The 19,353-nt window shown below is 38.2% G+C and overlaps 1 protein-coding gene across 14 annotated transcripts in view; it reads left to right on the plus strand.

Annotated features, from left to right (window-relative positions):
- Positions 1 to 19,353, plus strand: part of enox2 (ecto-NOX disulfide-thiol exchanger 2) — a 251,385-nt gene that overhangs the window by 159,191 nt on the left and 72,841 nt on the right. For 13 of the 14 annotated variants that reach the window (XM_047354595.1, XM_047354597.1, XM_047354593.1 and 10 more), the window contains one exon: positions 8,380 to 8,511. In XM_047354595.1, the coding sequence (XP_047210551.1) occupies positions 8,380 to 8,511 (132 nt within the window). Of the gene's footprint in view, positions 1 to 8,379; positions 8,512 to 13,577; positions 13,643 to 19,353 lie in introns of all 14 variants that reach the window. The other variant, XM_047354603.1, reaches the window with a different exon arrangement.

Below are 19,353 nucleotides of genomic sequence, written 5' to 3' on the forward strand. Positions count from 1 at the left end.
GATCAAATAAAAACGTTACAGATGCCAAAAAAGAACAGAAGAAACTCCAAAAAATTAACAAATAATCCAAATTAAGACAATAACAAAAATTATGCATATTATGATGGCTACATTAATTGTTATTATGTTATTCATGTATTGGTTCTCTATTTTGATGTACAGGCAGAAAGAGATGAAAAATTGAGTGTAAATTAAAATCCTTACTAACGTTTTTGTGTGTGTGCTAAAACAGATTACCAACAGGCTGTTTTAAAGAAACACTAATTTAAAGCTGGTGGAAATTGTTTTAAATATCAAACAGGCACTAGTTAATTTTAATAGTTGTAAATGTGATTGTTTTTTTATTCTGCTTGTAAAGTGTCATTAGGAACCTGACAAACTGATGATGGGTACTTAATCCCAAACAGGTCCTGTTAAAATCCTAATGCTTTTGTCCCTAAGGACAAAAAATTTTGTCTTCGCAAAAACTGATGAAAAATGTGTTCTTATATTTTTTCCATTTTAAACATGTCAGTCTTTTAAATGTGCTTCAGCCTGAAATGTTTATATCAAATATTCATTCAATTTAAATTGAAAATAAATGATAACATATTTTCTAATAATCATGGAGTATTTTATTGTTAGGGTTAGTATTAGGTCCTGAAATGAGTCACTGATTGGCAGCAACACTGATTTTGATTGGGTTTTCAAGATATAAATACTTATTTTGTCATTCTCTCACATCAGCATTACACCCTTCCATTAAAGGCAATCTTTTCTTTCTTATTTTATCTCCATCCCTCATATCTTCAGCTCCCCCTTGAATTTGCTCTCTAGGGGCTGTCAAAAATCCCTTATTAGCTGTTAAAACCATGCACATTTTAGGCTAAGTGGCCCCCACCCTCTCTCTCTGCCTGCTGTTGGGGCTTACGGCCAATGGGCCTTTAAATTACTTAATTTCCTATCTACCTCCCGGGGGGATTTTAGGCAGGCCAAAAGCTGGCCACAGCCTGCAGAGAATGAGTATCAGGACACTTGGGGCTGGATGGACCCAAGCAAAATCCAAATCACTATAGCTTTGATTGCCATGGGCAATATCCTGAATTCAGATATATACTCAGGTGGTAAGGGTTGGTATCATAGAGGGGGACCTTCCAACAACACATCCAGCTTTCTTCCACACATGCTTTGATGTATAAAGGCAGTTAGCTAGATATACATCTGCATCTCAGAAAATTGTGAAGCTATTGAAAAGTGAATTTCATTCAGAAAGTGAAACTATTTTGACTAATTAAAGAGTGACATATTTCAAGCGTACATTTTTGCAATTTCATAGCTTTTGCTTACAGCCAATGAAATCCTAAATCTAAGTTGCTCAAAAATCTGAATGTTACATATTTTTTAAGCAGAAAAGGTGGTCTACTGAAAGGTATGTTGTACCTGGCTCTGCTGAGGTGTTAAAAATGTCCAAGTTGCCTTCAGCCTGTCCACATTGTTGGATCTGGCATCACCCATAGACTGCATAGATCCTTTATAAGGTTTGTCCAGTTTGCCAGTGATAGCTTGCTCATTAAACCACATATTGGTACTATTGACAACAGGTCCTGCTGGAAAATGAAATCAGCTTGTCAGCTGAGGAAAGCACAAAGTAATTTCATGGTGCACTTCAGAAAACAGTGGAACACCACCAGCAGATGACATGGTTCCCCAAATCATTACTGACTTTGGAAACTTCACACTGGACCTCAAGAAAGTTTGATTTGGTGCCTCTACACTCTTTCTCCAGACTATGGGACCTTGCTTTCTAAATAAATGTAGTATGAAAACTGGACTTTGGACCACTGAGCAACAGTCCAGCCTTTTTTTCACCTTGGTGATGGTTCTGACATTGTCTCTGGTTCAGGATTAGCTTAACACGTGGAATGCAACAGTGTAGCTCATATCCTAAATACATCTGTGTGGTGGCTCTTAAGGCAGTGACTACAGTAACTTGACTTTACTATCCTCGCAAGGCTGCAGTTATCCTGTTGCTCTTTTCTACCCCAGTTTTTCCTTCCACTCAACTTTCCTTAATATGCTTGGATGTCATACTCTGTGAATGGCCAGCTTCTTTAGCAGTTACTGTTTGCAGCAGACCCCTCTAATGGAGGAAAACATTTCTGTATTAAAAATCCCGTAATTGGTCTTGGGTAATCCAGAATATTTTGAGCAAGTAAATGTTTTAAATCCAAGTTAATATTAAGAGAAATAAATGCCAAAAATACATAATTGAAATGTGTTTAATAATGCTATATAATGTAAGTTTAATATTTTGAATTTAATTACTGTGGCGACTGTGGCTCAGTAGGAAGAGTAGTCGTCTTGCAATCAGAAGGTTGTGGGTCCGATTCCAGCTTCCTCCTGCCATATGTCGATGTGCCCCTGGGCAAGGCACTTAACCTCAAGTTGCCTACTGATCTGCGTATCGGTGTATGAATATGTGAGCGTTAGTGAGTGCGATTGGGTGAATGTGGCTCTAGTGTAAAGCGCTTTGAGTGGTCTTTATGACTGGAAAAGCGTTATATAAGTTCAGTCCATTTACCATTTATCGTTTGATCTATAGGATTTCAAAAGGTTTCATCCAGATTTCTACTATCACTTTCTGAAAGTGCTAAAAGATGAAGACCAGTAATGTTATAATCTTGTTAGTTTTACAGACTGTCAAACCATTGCATTTCGAAACAGTGTTAGGCCATGCCATGGGGAGAGGAAAAATGTGACCTCTCCACCTCTATTTAAATGCGGCCAAGCTTAACCAGATTGACTTATTAAGTTCCTGTCTTCAGAGCTCCACATTTGGACATCGGTGTCAGGAGGTCTCGGGCTACACATGCTAAGATTGTTCAAATCATGTCATTAGATTTGGCATTTGCATGAAACAGTTGTTTAAGCTAACAGCTGCAAATCATTTTTTTGTTATTTTATTTGATTCTTATCTTTTATTTAATCTTGTTGTCATCTCTTCAGTTAGATGTGCATGTTAATGGCTCCACTAAAACTTCATCTTTATGTTTCATTGGTGGATATTTACTGACATTGATTGATTTCCTTATTGACAGTGTTTGCCTTCTGCCAAGGTGAACCACTGTGCTTCGTGTCCATTTGTGCTTGCATACATTTGTTACCCCTGTGTGTTGGGAGATGCTTGTTATTCCTTCCTGGACTCCACATGTCAATCCATAAGTGTCCCATGGCACACATAGGGGACTAAACTGTTACCCTCAAGGGCTTGTTGTCCATCAGAAATACTGAGGGATGAACATGCAGAGGTTCACCTCCAGAAACCATATAACATGTATGCTGTGGAAATACGAGAATGGATTTAGCACTGACACGTGGTTTTGTATGATGAAAATAAATTGGTGTAGGAACTGAGAGAACTAAATGAATGTTTGCAGCGGTTCAGACACAAGAGTTGTAGGGTGAATCATTTAAATGGAGACTTTTTGTCAGCAGGGTCAAGAGGCTAGCATAGTGGAGATAACTTGACCTCCACTCTGAGCGCACTTGAACATTTCTGACTGAATCGATTAAATGCGCGGGACTTTAATTTGAGCTGCACAATCAATACGTGCCCCGTCCCCTGCTGAGGAACTAAAATGGATTCTGCTTCCGTTTTTATCTAGCAGCCTATTAGATAAAATAGTAAATACGTTTTATATTTTTTTACTTGCATTTAGAGTACAGATAAGCAGTACGTGTGCTGCTTTTGTTGGTTTGAATATTCTCTCACTGAGTTTTAGAGAAATGGTTGGAGAAACTCAAACAATACTGAAAATTAAAATTTGTGTCTAGCTATTTGTTTATTTATTCCATCCTGGTAAAAGTCACACATCATGACCAGTTTTTTTTATAAACATCCATCATATTTAATGTAAATATAACAAATACATGGATGACAAATGTTATGGAAGAAGATAATTATAATAAACTATAAATGTTTTAAATAAATACAGAGTCCTATCCAACATCTATCCATCCATCGGTGATGTACAAATCTCTCTCCTGTTTAAAGAAAGTGACACCCAGTCAGTAAAAGGTGGATGGAGCTGAATTTACTTTACTTTAACGGAAATGAGACTGAGGCAATAGTTTGTAGTGTGTAGCCAGGCAATTGGTCTTGTTTTGGTTGTACTGCTGTTAGGAATCTTGGGGTATTTTTTGATAACCGTTTTAAATTTGATGAAAGGGTCAGTGCAGTAGTCCAGTTTAGCTTATACCACCAGGTTGATCACTAAAATCACACCCTATCTACCTCATAATGCCCTTGAAAGGGTAATTCACTCTTATTACTTTTAGACTGGACTACTGCAATTGTCTTCTTCGTCGCCTTCAGCTAGTCCAAAACGCTGCTTGCTATCTGCTGACCGGTAAAAGAAGACGAAAGCACATAACTTTAAGGTCAGGTAACCTGCTGCTTTTTGATGTTCCTCGGACTCATCTTGTGAAACTTTGGAAAGATCTCCCACTCACTGTAAGGATGGCCAACATCTTGAATGATTTTAAATCTCTTTTAAAGACACTGGCTGATTTTATTAATAGTTTATATTTCATCTTTTTAATGTTTGAACTGTCGTCATTCTATTAGTTTATTGTAGATGTTGTATTTTATTGCTTATTTTATGTTTATTTATTTTATTTTATGGGCCTGTATAGTACTTTGGTCACCTTGGGTGTGTAAAGTGCTCTATAAATATAGCTTGATTGATTGAAATTTTGTTTAGTCATCTGTCGTTTTTTTATTTATTTATTTATTTATTTATTTTTTCGGCACTAGAGGCCTTTATTTTGATAGTAGGCAGACAGGAAGGAGGGGCAAAGAGAGGGGGAGACATTTGGCAAAGGTCGCCAGGACGCCCGCTTCGAGGACTATAGTCTTTATATGTGGTCGCGCGCTAACCCCTGCACCACCAGCGCCGCGCCCAGCCATCTGTCTTCTGACCAGTAATCATCTAACATCATTTGTTCATCAATAATTTTATTTCGCTTTGGGATTAATAAAGTATTTTTTAATTGAATTGAATCTATTTATCCGTTTCTCCATCTATCCATATATCCATCAATCCAAAATTCCCAAAATTAGGATAAACAATGATGTTATAGACACTCTATTTTTGTTTTAGTGTTACTAATTACTATTATTTATAGGAAAACTAAAAGATCCCTTTAAACAGAAGACATCACCTGTCCAACTCACTCTTCAGCTCTCGAGAGAATCTGGTTAATGTACTGTAAACTGTAATAAAACTGCTATAAAATAGCTCCCCACTGCTCTTCTCCTCCTTCATTTTAACTCCTGGAAAAGTGTCCCCAGTTAATAGGGCTGTGTTCGTTAACAAGCCTGTGAAGTCCTCGTCAGCAGCATTATCACAGCGACACACAGACACGCTTGGTTTTATCAGGCCTCTCTGTGGCAGCGACAGCAGACAGCTCTGCAATTAGTGGCTCAGAGAGGAAGGCAAAGAGGCACACAGCATTATTACACATTGCCAACTGTGTCTCAACACCAAGAATGCCAATACATTGGTGTTCAAACAGAAGCATATACTTTTATACCTGTTGGCTTCAAAGTATGCTCTGCCTGAGACCATCTGCAATGTAAAGTGTGTGCAAAGTGCAGCTCTTCTCATTATTAACAGGTGTGCTTGCCTTAGCATTGTAGAAGAGGGCAGCCTGGCTTGGCCAGCAGTCACAGCAATTTACAGGTCTGTCAGAGAAAAAGACGTCGACCAGAGGAGAGAATTAGAGAGCATTTAGGGCTGTGAAATAGACTGCAGACAGGAAGAATGAGTTGCCGGTTGACATATGATGTGTACATGTTGACCTTCTTGCAGGGCTTTTACTGTGCAGTTCTGAATGCATTTGCTTTATTATGCATTCCTCGAATGCAGAAACTCTGGGGCTGTTGATTTGGCAAGACGTGTGCGTAATGTTAGGCTAAATAGAAGATTTATCAACATTTTAGTAACAGACTGTCTGAGAAGTGCCTGATAGCATAAGGATTTATGCTTAGCACCATTATAATCTTGTGTTAGACGTTATTTTCTGTGGCCTGTAAAGAAAAGCAGAGCAGAGGATGCATTGATGTCAATTTTTATGTTGATATTACTAATCTACTCCCATTTGTCAACCTAACTCTTCCAAGAAACATTCTAAAAGTGAGTTTTAGCTTTTCTTCAGTGATACACTATCATTCCCAGTGGGGTCTCAGTGCTGGTTGCTAAGACAGGAAGTGTCAAAAGGGCAGCCAGCTGAAGCTACCAAGATAAATAGATTCTCTGTGACAGTATTGTTGAAATCAGTGTTCAGAGACTGACTGCAGACTAATGGTTGCCTCCTCTACCTTCAGATAATAAAACTGTTGACCAGAAACTGGCTTTAAAATCACCACACTGTCATTCCAGGGTCCCACTAGTGTTTAAATTCTCAGAGGTCATTTTTTCACACCGTTTGCTTCTGACCTCTCTTGGACTGTCTTAAAAGTATTTAACTTATACTGACACTACATTTTTCCAAGATGAGTATTAATGCTTTATTTGATAGCTGGTTGCTAGATCACCAACTATTCATCCTGAAAACTCATCCAATTAAGCCTGAACTGGTTTGAGAGTTTCACATTAAGATAAACAAGTCAAAATATTGTGTTTTTTGGTATTAACACAAAACTTGATCTAATCTTTATTTGATTATTCCTACTCCTGCAAGGATTGCATATTATATTGGTTATTACAATTATGATATCTATTACATTTATTTATTTTTGATTTTGGTAAATACGCTTTGGCAGAAATATCTAAGACTCGCTAAATGAATTTCAAAAGGAATTCATTTAGCGAGCTTGTTGTAGTTTATAAAAACTATAACAAGCTGGTATTATCTGATTAGGTAGTGAAACTATCGGCTCAGGTAAACAATCTGCAGATGGGGCTGGTGGTTTAGTGAAAGGTGGCACAATTTTAGTTCTCACATCATTAATGTTTTCACAATCAAAAATATTTAAGAATGCAAAAAAAAAGTCATGTGACCAACTGAAAGGTTAGCTGCTTTCCTTCAGCCAGCTGACCAGTAGTGTGCTGCAACAGATGGGGGTTGTGCAGCATCTCATTTCTCTATGGTCCAGAAGAGAAAACCTGGGCACTTTTTCTGGCATCCTATTGAAAGAGCCTCGAACCTGAAGAACTGCATGACTGAGGGGTTTTATTATTTTTTTCAGGTGTAACTTTTTAAAACCATTGTGTACCTTGATCCAGTAACAGGCCCATGCCTAACTCCAGTTTAAGTTATTATTCTTGTTTTTTAACAAGGGTTTGGCCTTCATGCAGGACGATCTTTTGTCTATTTACTATCAGGTTTTCCTGATGTTGTGAAGTAATAGACATTCATTCAGTTTGCAAGGCTTTACATATAAACAAGGGTCTTAAATGAGGTAATTGCACTGCCACTGACATACTATAATAGTCCCTGTTTTTGGTTGTTTTTATCAACAGTTTGTTTAAAAATACATATGTACCCAGCTTACCAATGTTAGGAGGAGGTTTGAATGTTTAGTGTTTTTGGCATTCAGATTTGTGTTAGCCCAAAGCCAGGATGGAAAGACATCAGCAATAGTTTTAAAGTAGGTGCTTCCTAGTTTTACTGAGCACTTTTCTGTATTTGTTGTGCTAAAAACATGATGAAATGTGTCATAATCTACTGTTAATCTTTGTAATGTGAAAGTGTGACAAAGACCCTGGAAATTAAAATCTTTAGCCTTTCACAAAACACATTTTTCCATCTCCACATGTTTTATGAAAAGACCATGGCAATGAGGGGGAGATAGAGTCAAACCGCTGATGTTATTCCCCTGACAGGGGGAAGCAGGGTATTCACAGCCCTGTAAAGCAACATTGCCACTTTAGTGTATTATGTGGTGATTACAGAGGTAATTTCAGAATGTGCGGCTAGCTGGCCTGGGGATTTTAGACAAAAACACTCTAAGACCAAATCTGTCCACTGCCTATTTGATGCGCATCATTTCTTGCCATGAAATTTGAAAGTCTGCGCAAAAGTGCACCAAGAAAGACAGTAACTGGACTTCAGCCAAGGGTAGTTCTTTCAGTAATAGTGATGCTTGAAATAGAATAAAACTGAAACGATTTTAAAAGATGTGTTTAACCTTTCAGGATTTTCTGGCACTTATTTTCATGTATGTAGCAAACCTGTTGAGATCCACCTCCTTTTGTCCTGTGATGCCAGGTTTATTTTTCAATGTCGGAAATCACCAGTTTGATTTATGATATGAAAGACATATGTGCAGCTGCCACAGCCTCTTAAGTAGTTTTTTCACAATAATGACACTTTTTTTTTTTTTTTTTTTTGCAGAAGGGATCTGTAACATGACAATGGACTCCAACTCAATGACAATGCCTATGTCAGACCCCAACCCCTGGGCATCAGCTATGAATAATATGGGGATGCCTCCCATAGGAATGACAGGACAACCACTTATACCAGGTACAACCCATTTCATGTCTAAACTTAATATCCATAGTTCAGTTTTACCTTAATATGGGCTTCATTTGGTTTTAGACTTATTTCAGACTGTAGATTTATATAAAATATCCAAAACTTATATGAACTAAAAATCTGATTAGTAATCAGTTTAAAAAGTAGAGTAACAGCTTAGATGTGTCCTTGTCTTAAAGGGGACATATGCTTTTAACTCCTTCCTGTTCACACTGAAATCATTCAGTTCTGTTCTATAGAAAGTTAAACTGCAACGCTTTGGTCTGAATTCCTTGTCATTGTAGCTCCACAGGCTCCTTTTTTACCCCTGTTCTCAGGTGTGTCTGAGAGCAATTCATTTGTTGCAGTGTCTTTAAATGCTAATAAGGTACTTCACACCCCGCCCCTTCAAGGTCAAAGAGTGCTGCACTTTAACCCGTTCAGCCATTGTTGTAGTTTGATAACAATTATATAGCGCCACAAAAACTATGCAAAACTGTTTATGTACGGTTCTGTCCTCAAGGAGCTAAAAGCAGCACACAGCGCTAACATAAGCAGAAGCCACGAAGCTCCTGCTAACAAAACAACGGCCAGGATGTCGTATCAACACACAATAAATTCATGTCTAAAATAAAGTGTCATTTTAGCATTATTTGCAGCTTACCGCTTTGCTGTGTCTGTCGTTTCCATAGACAGAAGGAACTGACCCTCTAATCAGATGAAGTCTTTTGACAAATCTTTTTTGATAATGGCGGAGGTTGCTGAAGAACATCAGTGAAAAATATAATTTAACCAGGTACTTCGAAGAGGTTCTGATGCTAGGGGACAGTATAATGAATTGTGTGGGTTAATGCACCCAACAAATTAACTGAACTTGTCCTCCTTCAGCGTAGAAATACTTGAGCTTGGACTGTAAAATCACAGCGAGAAATAAATATGCCGGATACATGAAATTGATCAGCTGGAAGTCCAGGACCTTATTTAGCTGTTCTGCAGCAAATACTGGGGCATAACAGTTGGAAAAACGGAACAGATGACAGTCAAAACTAAACGGACTGAAAAATATAACCTAAACAGAATATAACGATATCTCCGCAACACCTGGAAAGACTAAATTTAACTTTTCTGCACTCCTACAGACTCCAAGTACACAACAAAATATATTTAAAGGCTAAAAAAGTGGATTTTGCATGATATGTCCCCTTTAATGTAACTTTAGCCACTAAGCTGTTGAAAACAATCATTTGATAAATGCCATACTTATCTAAATAGTAGCTCCAGTGTTTTCTTTCTTAATTTTTCTTGACAGACACCATTCCTTAACTGATTTACAAAGTAGGATTGGACATATGCAATGGTTACTTGTTTTTAACCTTATTTTGTGCCACTAGTACAAATGTTGGGTTTTCATATTTACTGAAGCAGGTGTTTAAAAATATGAGAAGTGATAGTCTTCTCACTATGCAGCACTTTCTTTGCTTTGTTTACTGAAGACTGTTGTAGTGTTGCATTAAAAGCTGGGGAAAGCTTGCTCTCGTGTGTGTCTGTGCTGCTTGTATAAAATAAGTATGCTGGTATAACCAGGATGAGCTGAGTCATCAACATCCAGGTAATCAGTTATATGCTGGCACATGCAGGCAGCCTCTGACTGACAGAGGCCGACGTGACTGAGTCGAGGACGGACCAGGAAAAAAAGAAGCAGGACTTTGCTCTTTACATGTGTAACCATATAGAACTCACAGAGGGCAAAAAAGCATGTTTTATTTGCTTTTCCTTACATAGATTGTCTGATATTCAGTGTGTTTACTTGTTCCCGTGTACACACATACCTTTTCAGGATTATATAAAGTGCATGCTTAGAATAACAGATTTTAAATTAGATTTTATATTTAACAAAATGTTTCCTTTCAGAAGGGAACACAGACATTCTGAGAAATCCAAGGTGCCTACACTACAACTATATAATACAGGTGAATACAAAAAGCAATGATTGACCGTAGAATAACATTTGTCTTTCCAGGCTCATCTTTTTCTGTTTTTCACAGCATAAAAATTTAACTTTCTAATCTAAATCACTCCAAAAATTAGGGCAGTTTGTAGACTTGTTATACTTGACAGAGTATGGAAGCAAAGACAGCTGTCCTGCCGCAATTGATTTTGAGTCTAGAGTTGATTATTTATCCTGACAATCATGGATAACCTGCAGCATTGATCTGTGGGTTAAAATTAACATGTTAATATTTTATCTGAGGAATTCCAACTTTGACATATTGACTGAGAAAATTGAACATTATAAACAAAAAGAAAAGCTCAGGGTCTAATCACCGATAATAATCTCCTTTCTTAAAAATAAATATCTGGCCATGATGTTTGGGATCTGAGTTACTGAGTGAAAGATTATACAGTTTTATTGCCTTAATAAATTCATCATAAGCAGCTGTTGCTGAGTCATAACATGGATTTTGTTCCGACTTTTGTAGCTTTAAATTCTTTAAGCACGCTGATACTAAACCCCAAGTACTATAAAGGACATAGCAAGCCAAATCACAATAAATGTTCATACCTGATATAGAAGTATGATATTGGAAAATTGGAAAGTGGAAAAGTCTGGAATTTAAGAAACAATGAATGGCAAAATACTTGTGTCTGGCCAGTAGGTGATGAAGATGCAAAACAGCAACATATCAAAGGATTTCAGGAAGGCTCTGCTCACACCGAGTGCCAGAAGTGGCACTGATAAATAAATATTTTTTTATAAATATTTGCAAATCGATCATATTAAAATCATTGTAATAAAACAGTGAATAAATAAAAATTATTACTAAATATATTATTTGGTCAACAATGTTTAATAATCACAAATTATGAAGTATTGAAATAATTATTTAAAATTGATTTCATCATGTGTTGTGATGATGCATAAATATTGAAGTTGTAATTATATCAAATTTCTAGTTCGACAGCCTCTCATGAAATGCTTTAAACTGTCACTACAGCTCGTCAAGGAGACCCGAGAATCTGATTGGCTAATCAGCACAACAACCCAATTCGCTTGTCTGTAGTAGTATTAGCCCCACCCACTGACTCTGTTGGGTAAAACTGATTTATGAAATCATGGGCTGCAAAACACAAATATGATTAAATTGAATAAATAGTTAAATAGTTATTTATGCATTCACAGGATGTATTATTTATTATTCACTAACATTTTATTCATAAATTTATATATATATATATATATACAATACTGGTATTGCTGTGTGTATTGGTGCATTGTCATCCTGATACACGGCACCGCCTTCAGGATACAATGTTTGAACCATTGGATGCACATGGTCCTCAAGAATGGTTCGGTAGTCCTTGGCAGTGACGCGCCCATCTAGCACAAGTATTGAGCCGAGGGAATGCCATGATATGGCAGCCCAAACCATCACTGATCCACGCCCATGCTTCACTCTGGGCATGCAACAGTCTGGGTGGTACACTTCTTTGGGGCTTCTCCACACCGTAACTCTCCCGGATGTGGGGAAAACAGTAAAGGTGGACTCATCAGAGAACAATACATGTTTCACATTGTCCACAGCCCAAGATTTGCGATCCTTGCACCATTGAAACCAACGTTTGACATTGGCATGAGTGACCAAAGGTTTGGCTATAGCAGCCCGGCCCTGTATATTGACTCTGTGGAGCTCCCGACGGACAGTTCTGGTGGAAACAGGAGAGTTGAGGTGCACATTTAATTCTGCCGTGATTTGGGCAGCCGTGGTTTTATGTTTTTTGGATACAATCCGGGTTAGCACCCAAACATCCCTTTCAAACCGCTTCCTCTTGCGTCCACAGTTAATCCTGTTGGATGTGGTTCGTCCTTCTTGGTGGTATGCTGACATTACCCTGGATACCGTGGTTCTTGATACATCACAAAGACTTGCTGTCTTGGTCACAGATGCACCAACAATTTGTCCTCTTTTGAACTCTGGTATGTCACCCATAATGTTGTGTTTCAATATTTTGAGCAAAACTGTGCTCTTACCCTGTTAATTGAACCTTCACACTCTGCTCTTACTGGTGCAATGTGCAATCAATGAAGACTGGCTACCAGGCCGGTCCAATTTAGCCATGAAACCTCCCACGCTAAAATGACAGGTGTTTCAGTTTCATCGTCCAACCCCTGTATTTGCGGCACTAGAGGCCTTTTTTTTTTTTTTTCGACAGTAGGTAGACAGGAAAGAGGACAAAGAAAGGGGAGACATTCGGCAATGGTCGCCGGGTCCGGGACTTGAACCCGGGACAGCCGCATTGAGGACTATAGGTTCTGCACATGGTTGCGCGCTCATTAATTGTTTAATCGTATACTTGATGAATTTTTTAAACATATAGGTCATTGTAGTATTTATTGCATGTCTTTATTAGCATGTTTTTAAATTATCACATATAGACGTTTTTAGCACTTGGCCCTCAATTAGTGCATAGCAGACATCTTTACCATTTCTTCTCCTTTTCAGTACAAGGCTTAAGGTATAATTGAAGCAGATTAAAGATAAAACTGGTTTTAAAATGTTTTCACCTTTTTGAAAATGTCAGTTTTTCCAACCAAAAAAGGTTGTTGGCGCTTAGAATGAGAGATGACAAAGCATCAGAAAAGGTTTATTTTGCCAAATATTATTGCTTATAGAGACTTTTTTTCATGGATGAAGAACAGTAATAATGACTAAAACAAAATAATTTGCATCATTTTAACTGTAATTCCTGCAATAAGCAAGTTGTTGTTTTATCCAAGTGTCTGAAGATGCTCAGAAAAAGCAGTTGAAATATTTAATGTTTTTGTCAATATATGAGCCACCATATTCTTATCTTACCCGCACAATATCCATACCAACCGATTGCACTGCTATCTATAACATTAGGTTCAGCTGCACTCTCCCACTCTCCGTCTCTGAAGAGTTATTCTGCTGCATCTTTTCTCTCTCCTCAGTAGAAGCCTTTCCCTAAAGCTTTTTATAAATCACTTCCCACTTCTTAGCTGAAATGCACTTTCATATTTGAAACACGCCAGGCTTGTGTGACTCTGTGTGCAGATTCATGTGCGTGTCTGCGTGCCATTGGAGATGAATGGTCTTCCAAAAGCACTCCTCAATAAAGAGTAAGTGTAACATACTTTCATGCTCTCACACACATAAACGTAAGCATGATATATTTGAAATGTGGTAAATAAAAACCCTTTAACCAAAGAAGGAGTAGCGTTTCATAAAAGCAGAAAGCTACAAAATTTAGTATAAGGCATGTAGGTTTTGTGGCTTATCTTAGACTTTAAATTCTTCATCCACAAATGCAGACCATATTCTTCTCTGAGAGCAACACTGGCCCAAAAACGTATGTTGCCCTTAAGATAATAGGATCCAGCTCGAAACAACTACTACCTGTCGCTTTTTGCTGCAAACCAGAAATGGTTTCAGGTCTCAGATCTGTGGAAAACAAACCAGACGTAGGTCGTAAAATCCCTTAAAAGGAGAAAATCATGAAACTGTAGCCTCAACACCAAGCATACACACATTGTACCTGGAGTCATCATTACAGATGAAATGTGTTTGATAGAGGCTGATGAACCTCCACTGACATCCTTGCTTTGAACTCTAATCCCAGCTGTTTGAGACCTTTTACAGCAGCCATTTAACTTTCTTGCAGGAAAGGTACTGCTGTGGCTAAGAGCACTAATAGAGGCAATGCCAGTGTTGCAGTGTCAGGGCCGTGAAACTGGCAAATTTGAATGGAATGCAGTAATTAGAGATGTTATAAAGCTGCACCTGTGTTAGTAAGGTTAAAATATCTGCCACGAGGAGGGTTAGTGAAAAAGCTTTTACAACTAATCAAGTCCTCTGACAGTTTTTCTAAAACAATCACTTGATTTAACCAGTTGGTTTTGGTCTCTGTTACAGTATGTGATGTGAAAAGAAAAGCCTATTAAAAGACCTTGACGTTGGATAGAGGTTTTAAAGGCTCTGTACACTCATACAGGTGTTTTTCACTCATTAGACCTTTTTCTCACATCATGTATCATTGATTGGAAATCATTGGCAGATTTTTTTTATTGTGTGATTTGGAAATTACAGCCTTTATACTACTCTAACTTGATTTGAACTCTGCCAGTTTGTTGGGTTTTGGCATAACTTCTGCAGCTTCCTTTCCCAGACTTTACAACATTTACCGAAGTTCAACACACAGTAAAATGTATCTTGAACTACTCTTTTATGTGTGCAAAAGATAGCTATAAGAATAAAATTTAAAGTGAGCGATTAAAAACACAACCAGGTTAAGAACCCTTACTGGTTGTGTTTGAGCCACGAGTGCCCAGTCATGTGTATAGAGAGAGTACAATAGAGGACTACATACACACCCTTGTGGAGCTCCTATGTTGACTTTGACACTGCTGAAGATACTTTAGGTTTTAGCTTTGTTGTGTTACGCCAGTGTTGTTGTTTTGACCTAAATATGTAGAATTGGTATTCAGTGTGAAATCCCTTACTTACAATGAACAGAGAGCTTTAGCTCCAATAAGGCTTTATAGTTTGTTTTTTTGTTTTTTTTGTTTGTTTTGTTTATTTTGTTTTTTAGCCTTTGTGGGGGCTTTCTCAGTGCAATCTAACCAAGTTGAGCATTGAGTTCTGTAATTTAGCACTGGATGTGTCTGCATCAACGTGAAGTAAAAAGACTGAGATTCACAAGAAGAGAACTGCTTATTGCAGTGTCCTTAACAAGACACCCATCATTTGTCTCTTTTAAGATTAACTAAAAGATGTAAATGTGAGTACTTTATCTTTTATTGGATTAGAAAATAGAACAAAACAAAGGTGCATTCCCACCAACGCCTCATCTGCAATTAACCAGGGAGAAAACCTGGGAGAAAAGTTCAGAGATTTCAGGATTCTTTGTGTTTACACAGAATTTGAACTAAAATAGGTAGTATGACATTAGCTAAAGGTTAAGCTATATGTTAGATGGAGAGGAAGTGTTAAAAATAAATTATCTTGGCTTTTTCATTCTTTTCTTCTGATTTTCTTCTCATCTTTGTAGCATTACTCACATTAACTCTGATCTTTTTTCCTCCCGTCAGAGCTAAGCTCAATCAGTCCATCTACAGGTCCTTCTCAAAAAATTAGCATATTGTGATAAAGTTCATTATTTTCCATAATGTCATGATGAAAATTTAACATTCATATATTTTAGATTCATTGCACACTAACTGAAATATTTCAAGTCTTTTATTGTCTTAATACGGATGATTTTGGCATACAGCTCATGAAAACCCAAAATTCCTATCTCACAAAATTAGCATATTTCATCCGACCAATAAAAGAAAAGTGTTTTTAATACAAAAAACGTCAACCTTCAAATAATCATGTACAGTTATGCACTCAATACTTGGTCGGGAATCCTTTGGCAGAGATGACTGCTTCAATGCGGCGTGGCATGGAAGCAATCAGCCTGTGGCACTGCTGAGGTCTTATGGAGGCCCAGGATGCTTTGATAGCGGCCTTTAGCTCATCCAGAGTGTTGGGTCTTGAGTCTCTCAACGTTCTCTTCACAATATCCCACAGATTCTCTATAGGGTTCAGGTCAGGAGAGTTGGCAGGCCAATTGAGCACAGTGATACCATGGTCAGTAAACCATTTACCAGTGGTTTTGGCACTGTGAGCAGGTGCCAGGTCGTGCTGAAAAATGAAATCTTCATCTCCATAAAGCTTTTCAGCAGATGGAAGCATGAAGTGCTCCAAAATCTCCTGATAGCTAGCTGCATTGACCCTGCCCTTGATAAAACACAGTGGACCAACACCAGCAGCTGACACGGCACCCCAGACCATCACTGACTGCAGGTACTTGACACTGGACTTCTGGCATTTTGGCATTTCCTTCTCCCCAGTCTTCCTCCAGACTCTGGCACCTTGATTTCCGAATGACATGCAGAATTTGCTTTCATCCGAAAAAAGTACTTTGGACCACTGAGCAACAGTCCAGTGCTGCTTCTCTGTAGCCCAGGTCAGGCGCTTCTGTCACTGTTTCTGGTTCAAAAGTGGCTTGACCCAGGGAATGCGGCACCTGTAGCCCATTTCCTGCACACGCCTGTGCACGGTGGCTCTGGATGTTTCTACTCCAGACTCAGTCCACAGCTTCCGCAGGTCCCCCAAGGTCCGGAATCAGCCCTTCTCCACAATCTTCCTCAGGGTCCGGTCACCTCTTCTTGTTGTGCAGCGTTTTCTGCCACACTTTTTCCTTCCCACAGACTTCCCACTGAGGTGCCTTGATACAGCACTCTGGGAACAGCCTATTCGTTCAGAAATTTCTTTCGGTGTCTTACCCTCTTGCTTGAGGGTGTCAATAGTGGCCTTCTGGACAGCAGTCAGGTCGGCAGTCTTACCCATGATTGGGGTTTTGAGTGATGAACCAGGCTGGGAGTTTTAAAGGCCTCAGGAATCTTTTGCAGGTGTTTAGAGTTAACTCGTTGATTCAGATGATTAGGTTCATAGCTCGTTTAGAGACCCTTTTAATGATATGCTAATTTTGTGAGATAGGAATTTTGGGTTTTCATGAGCTGTATGCCAAAATCATCCGTATTAAGACAATAAAAGACCTGAAATATTTCAGTTAGTGTGCAATGAATCTAAAATATATGAATGTTAAATTTTCATCATGACATTATGGAAAATAATGAACTTTATCACAATATGCTAATATTTTGAGAAGGACCTGTATTATACTACATAGACTTCTAACTGTGACAAACAGCAAACAACTTCTTTCACTGCTTCGAGTTTTTTAGGGTAATTGAAAAGATTTCTGTTCCTCAGATGAGGCGTAAACATAATTTTGATAAAAGGATAGATGTGCAGCTTTTCTGTGCACCTCACATATGTCTATAGTTTCCATACTTTTCTAAATTACCAAGGCCAAGAAAAAGTTTTCTTCTGAACTGCAGGAGAAATGTGAAAGTGAAAAGACATGTTCTCACTCTTCTCTTTTCAAAGTTTACAATAATGTTTAAGGGCAAAGTGCCTCAAAGTTGGCTTCTAGAGCAAAACCTTAACTGTCAGATTGTCTTTCATAAACATTTTTGTTCTAAAACAGGCCTTTAAACAACCAGCCAAGTTTTATCATGAACCTTTTTTTAGGTTTGAACACAAAGCTTCTAGCACATTCAAACAATGTCACTAAGTCTTACTCTAGCCTGTCAGGCCTTATATTTTCCCATAGCACCTTTGGCTTTGAAGTAATCCAGGTAGATTAGCTGCTGATTCCCTATCATGACAGTACATCATCTTTTTTCTTTTCTGTCACCTTTTAACTACAAGGAAAAATTCACCGTCACATCCTTTATCCTTACCTTGTGATGTTTTTTTTGTTTTTTTTAATAAAATGACTCCGGCTTTTAGTTGGAGGGTTGTGTCAGTTTTGGGCGCATTCAGTAAAAGTCTGTTGGGTCTCTGATGGCTTTCATGCCCCATTCAAGTTTGCTTCTGCTTCATCCACAGTTAGTCTAGATTTCTTTTTTTCCCACAGCTGAGTCTTTTACTGCCTTCAGCCAGGTGGATTTATCCAGACAGACAGCTGGATAAATGGACCGCTCTTGGCAGAAACGTCAACACTGCAGCCTGACAAAACCCAGTGCACATCAACAATGATGACAGTTTTGTTTTTGCAGATGCACAGAGCATGGCTGTGTGCATTAAACAGTTGTTATATATTTGTGTTAGGGAAGTGTTTGGGTTTAGTGAGAGATAAGTTTCAGGCGACAGGCAGGAGTCAATTTTGTGCACGCTGTCTGATTTATGTTGTTATACTAGAGTTTATTGAGCTGTGAGTCCAAGCATCAGTCATAATGGTACCTAGAGGTTGTTCTTTAATGTAAAGATGCACTGATGCTCCACATGTTTTGAGTTCATAGTCTGATGTTTGAATTTAAATATTACCAATAGCAGTTCTTTCCGATTCTGGCACTCTTTAGTTTTAGCATTGCTTTTGGCCTTGGTCAGCTACAATTTGTGCAAACATAACAAGCATCAGAATTGTCTTTTAGTGTCGATATTACGGATCATTTGCTTTCAGCTGAACTATACACTGGAGCAGGATGAGGAGCGTAACAGATTTCAGAGAGTAGTTCTTTAAAAAAAGAAAAGTTGTCATCACCTTTCTGGGGGTTTAAAATAATCTGAAATGTCAACATATTCAGGCACAAAATCTCTTAGTTATGGTAAAATTTAACAAACCTTTTGTGCTGTGAGTGGTTAATTATTATTTATGTGTAGAGATGATTCTATCATAGCCTTAAAGAATAAAATAAAGAAACTTTCTGTGATTCAGTTAGCCTTCCTGCTCCCCTGTTGAGTACCATTTGTCACTGCACAAATTTCTCTGCTCAGCTATTATTATTACTGTAACAATTCGTCACATTTCTGAGAGGTGAACATCTCCTGTGCTGACTGCAGCTGGGAGAGAGGGCTGCCCCATGACTGGGCCATCTGTGAGTGCTCTGAGATAGAAGAAAGCTCCAAGGCAGCTCCTTCTGCATGTTGAAAAAAGTAGGATTGATAAATGATTTCACATTGGATTCCTTAAACATCTCAATTAACGTTGCATAGAAAGTCACTAGATTTGTAACAAGTCACTTTAAAAAAAAGAAGAGTCCCTTTAGGGGTCGGAAAACTCGATAAATATAGTGAGCTCCGCTCTCTGCTGCTAGCAGAATATCCACTGGCAGCTGGGAAGCGGATATTCCAGTCAGACAAATCTAACAAATGCATCTATTGATCTATGCAAAACATGTGTTTATGCACAATTATGGATTTGTTTTTTGGATTTGTA

This window comes from Girardinichthys multiradiatus, chromosome 23, assembly GCF_021462225.1.
Source record: "Girardinichthys multiradiatus isolate DD_20200921_A chromosome 23, DD_fGirMul_XY1, whole genome shotgun sequence".
NCBI classification, from domain to species: Eukaryota; Metazoa; Chordata; class Actinopteri; order Cyprinodontiformes; family Goodeidae; genus Girardinichthys; species Girardinichthys multiradiatus.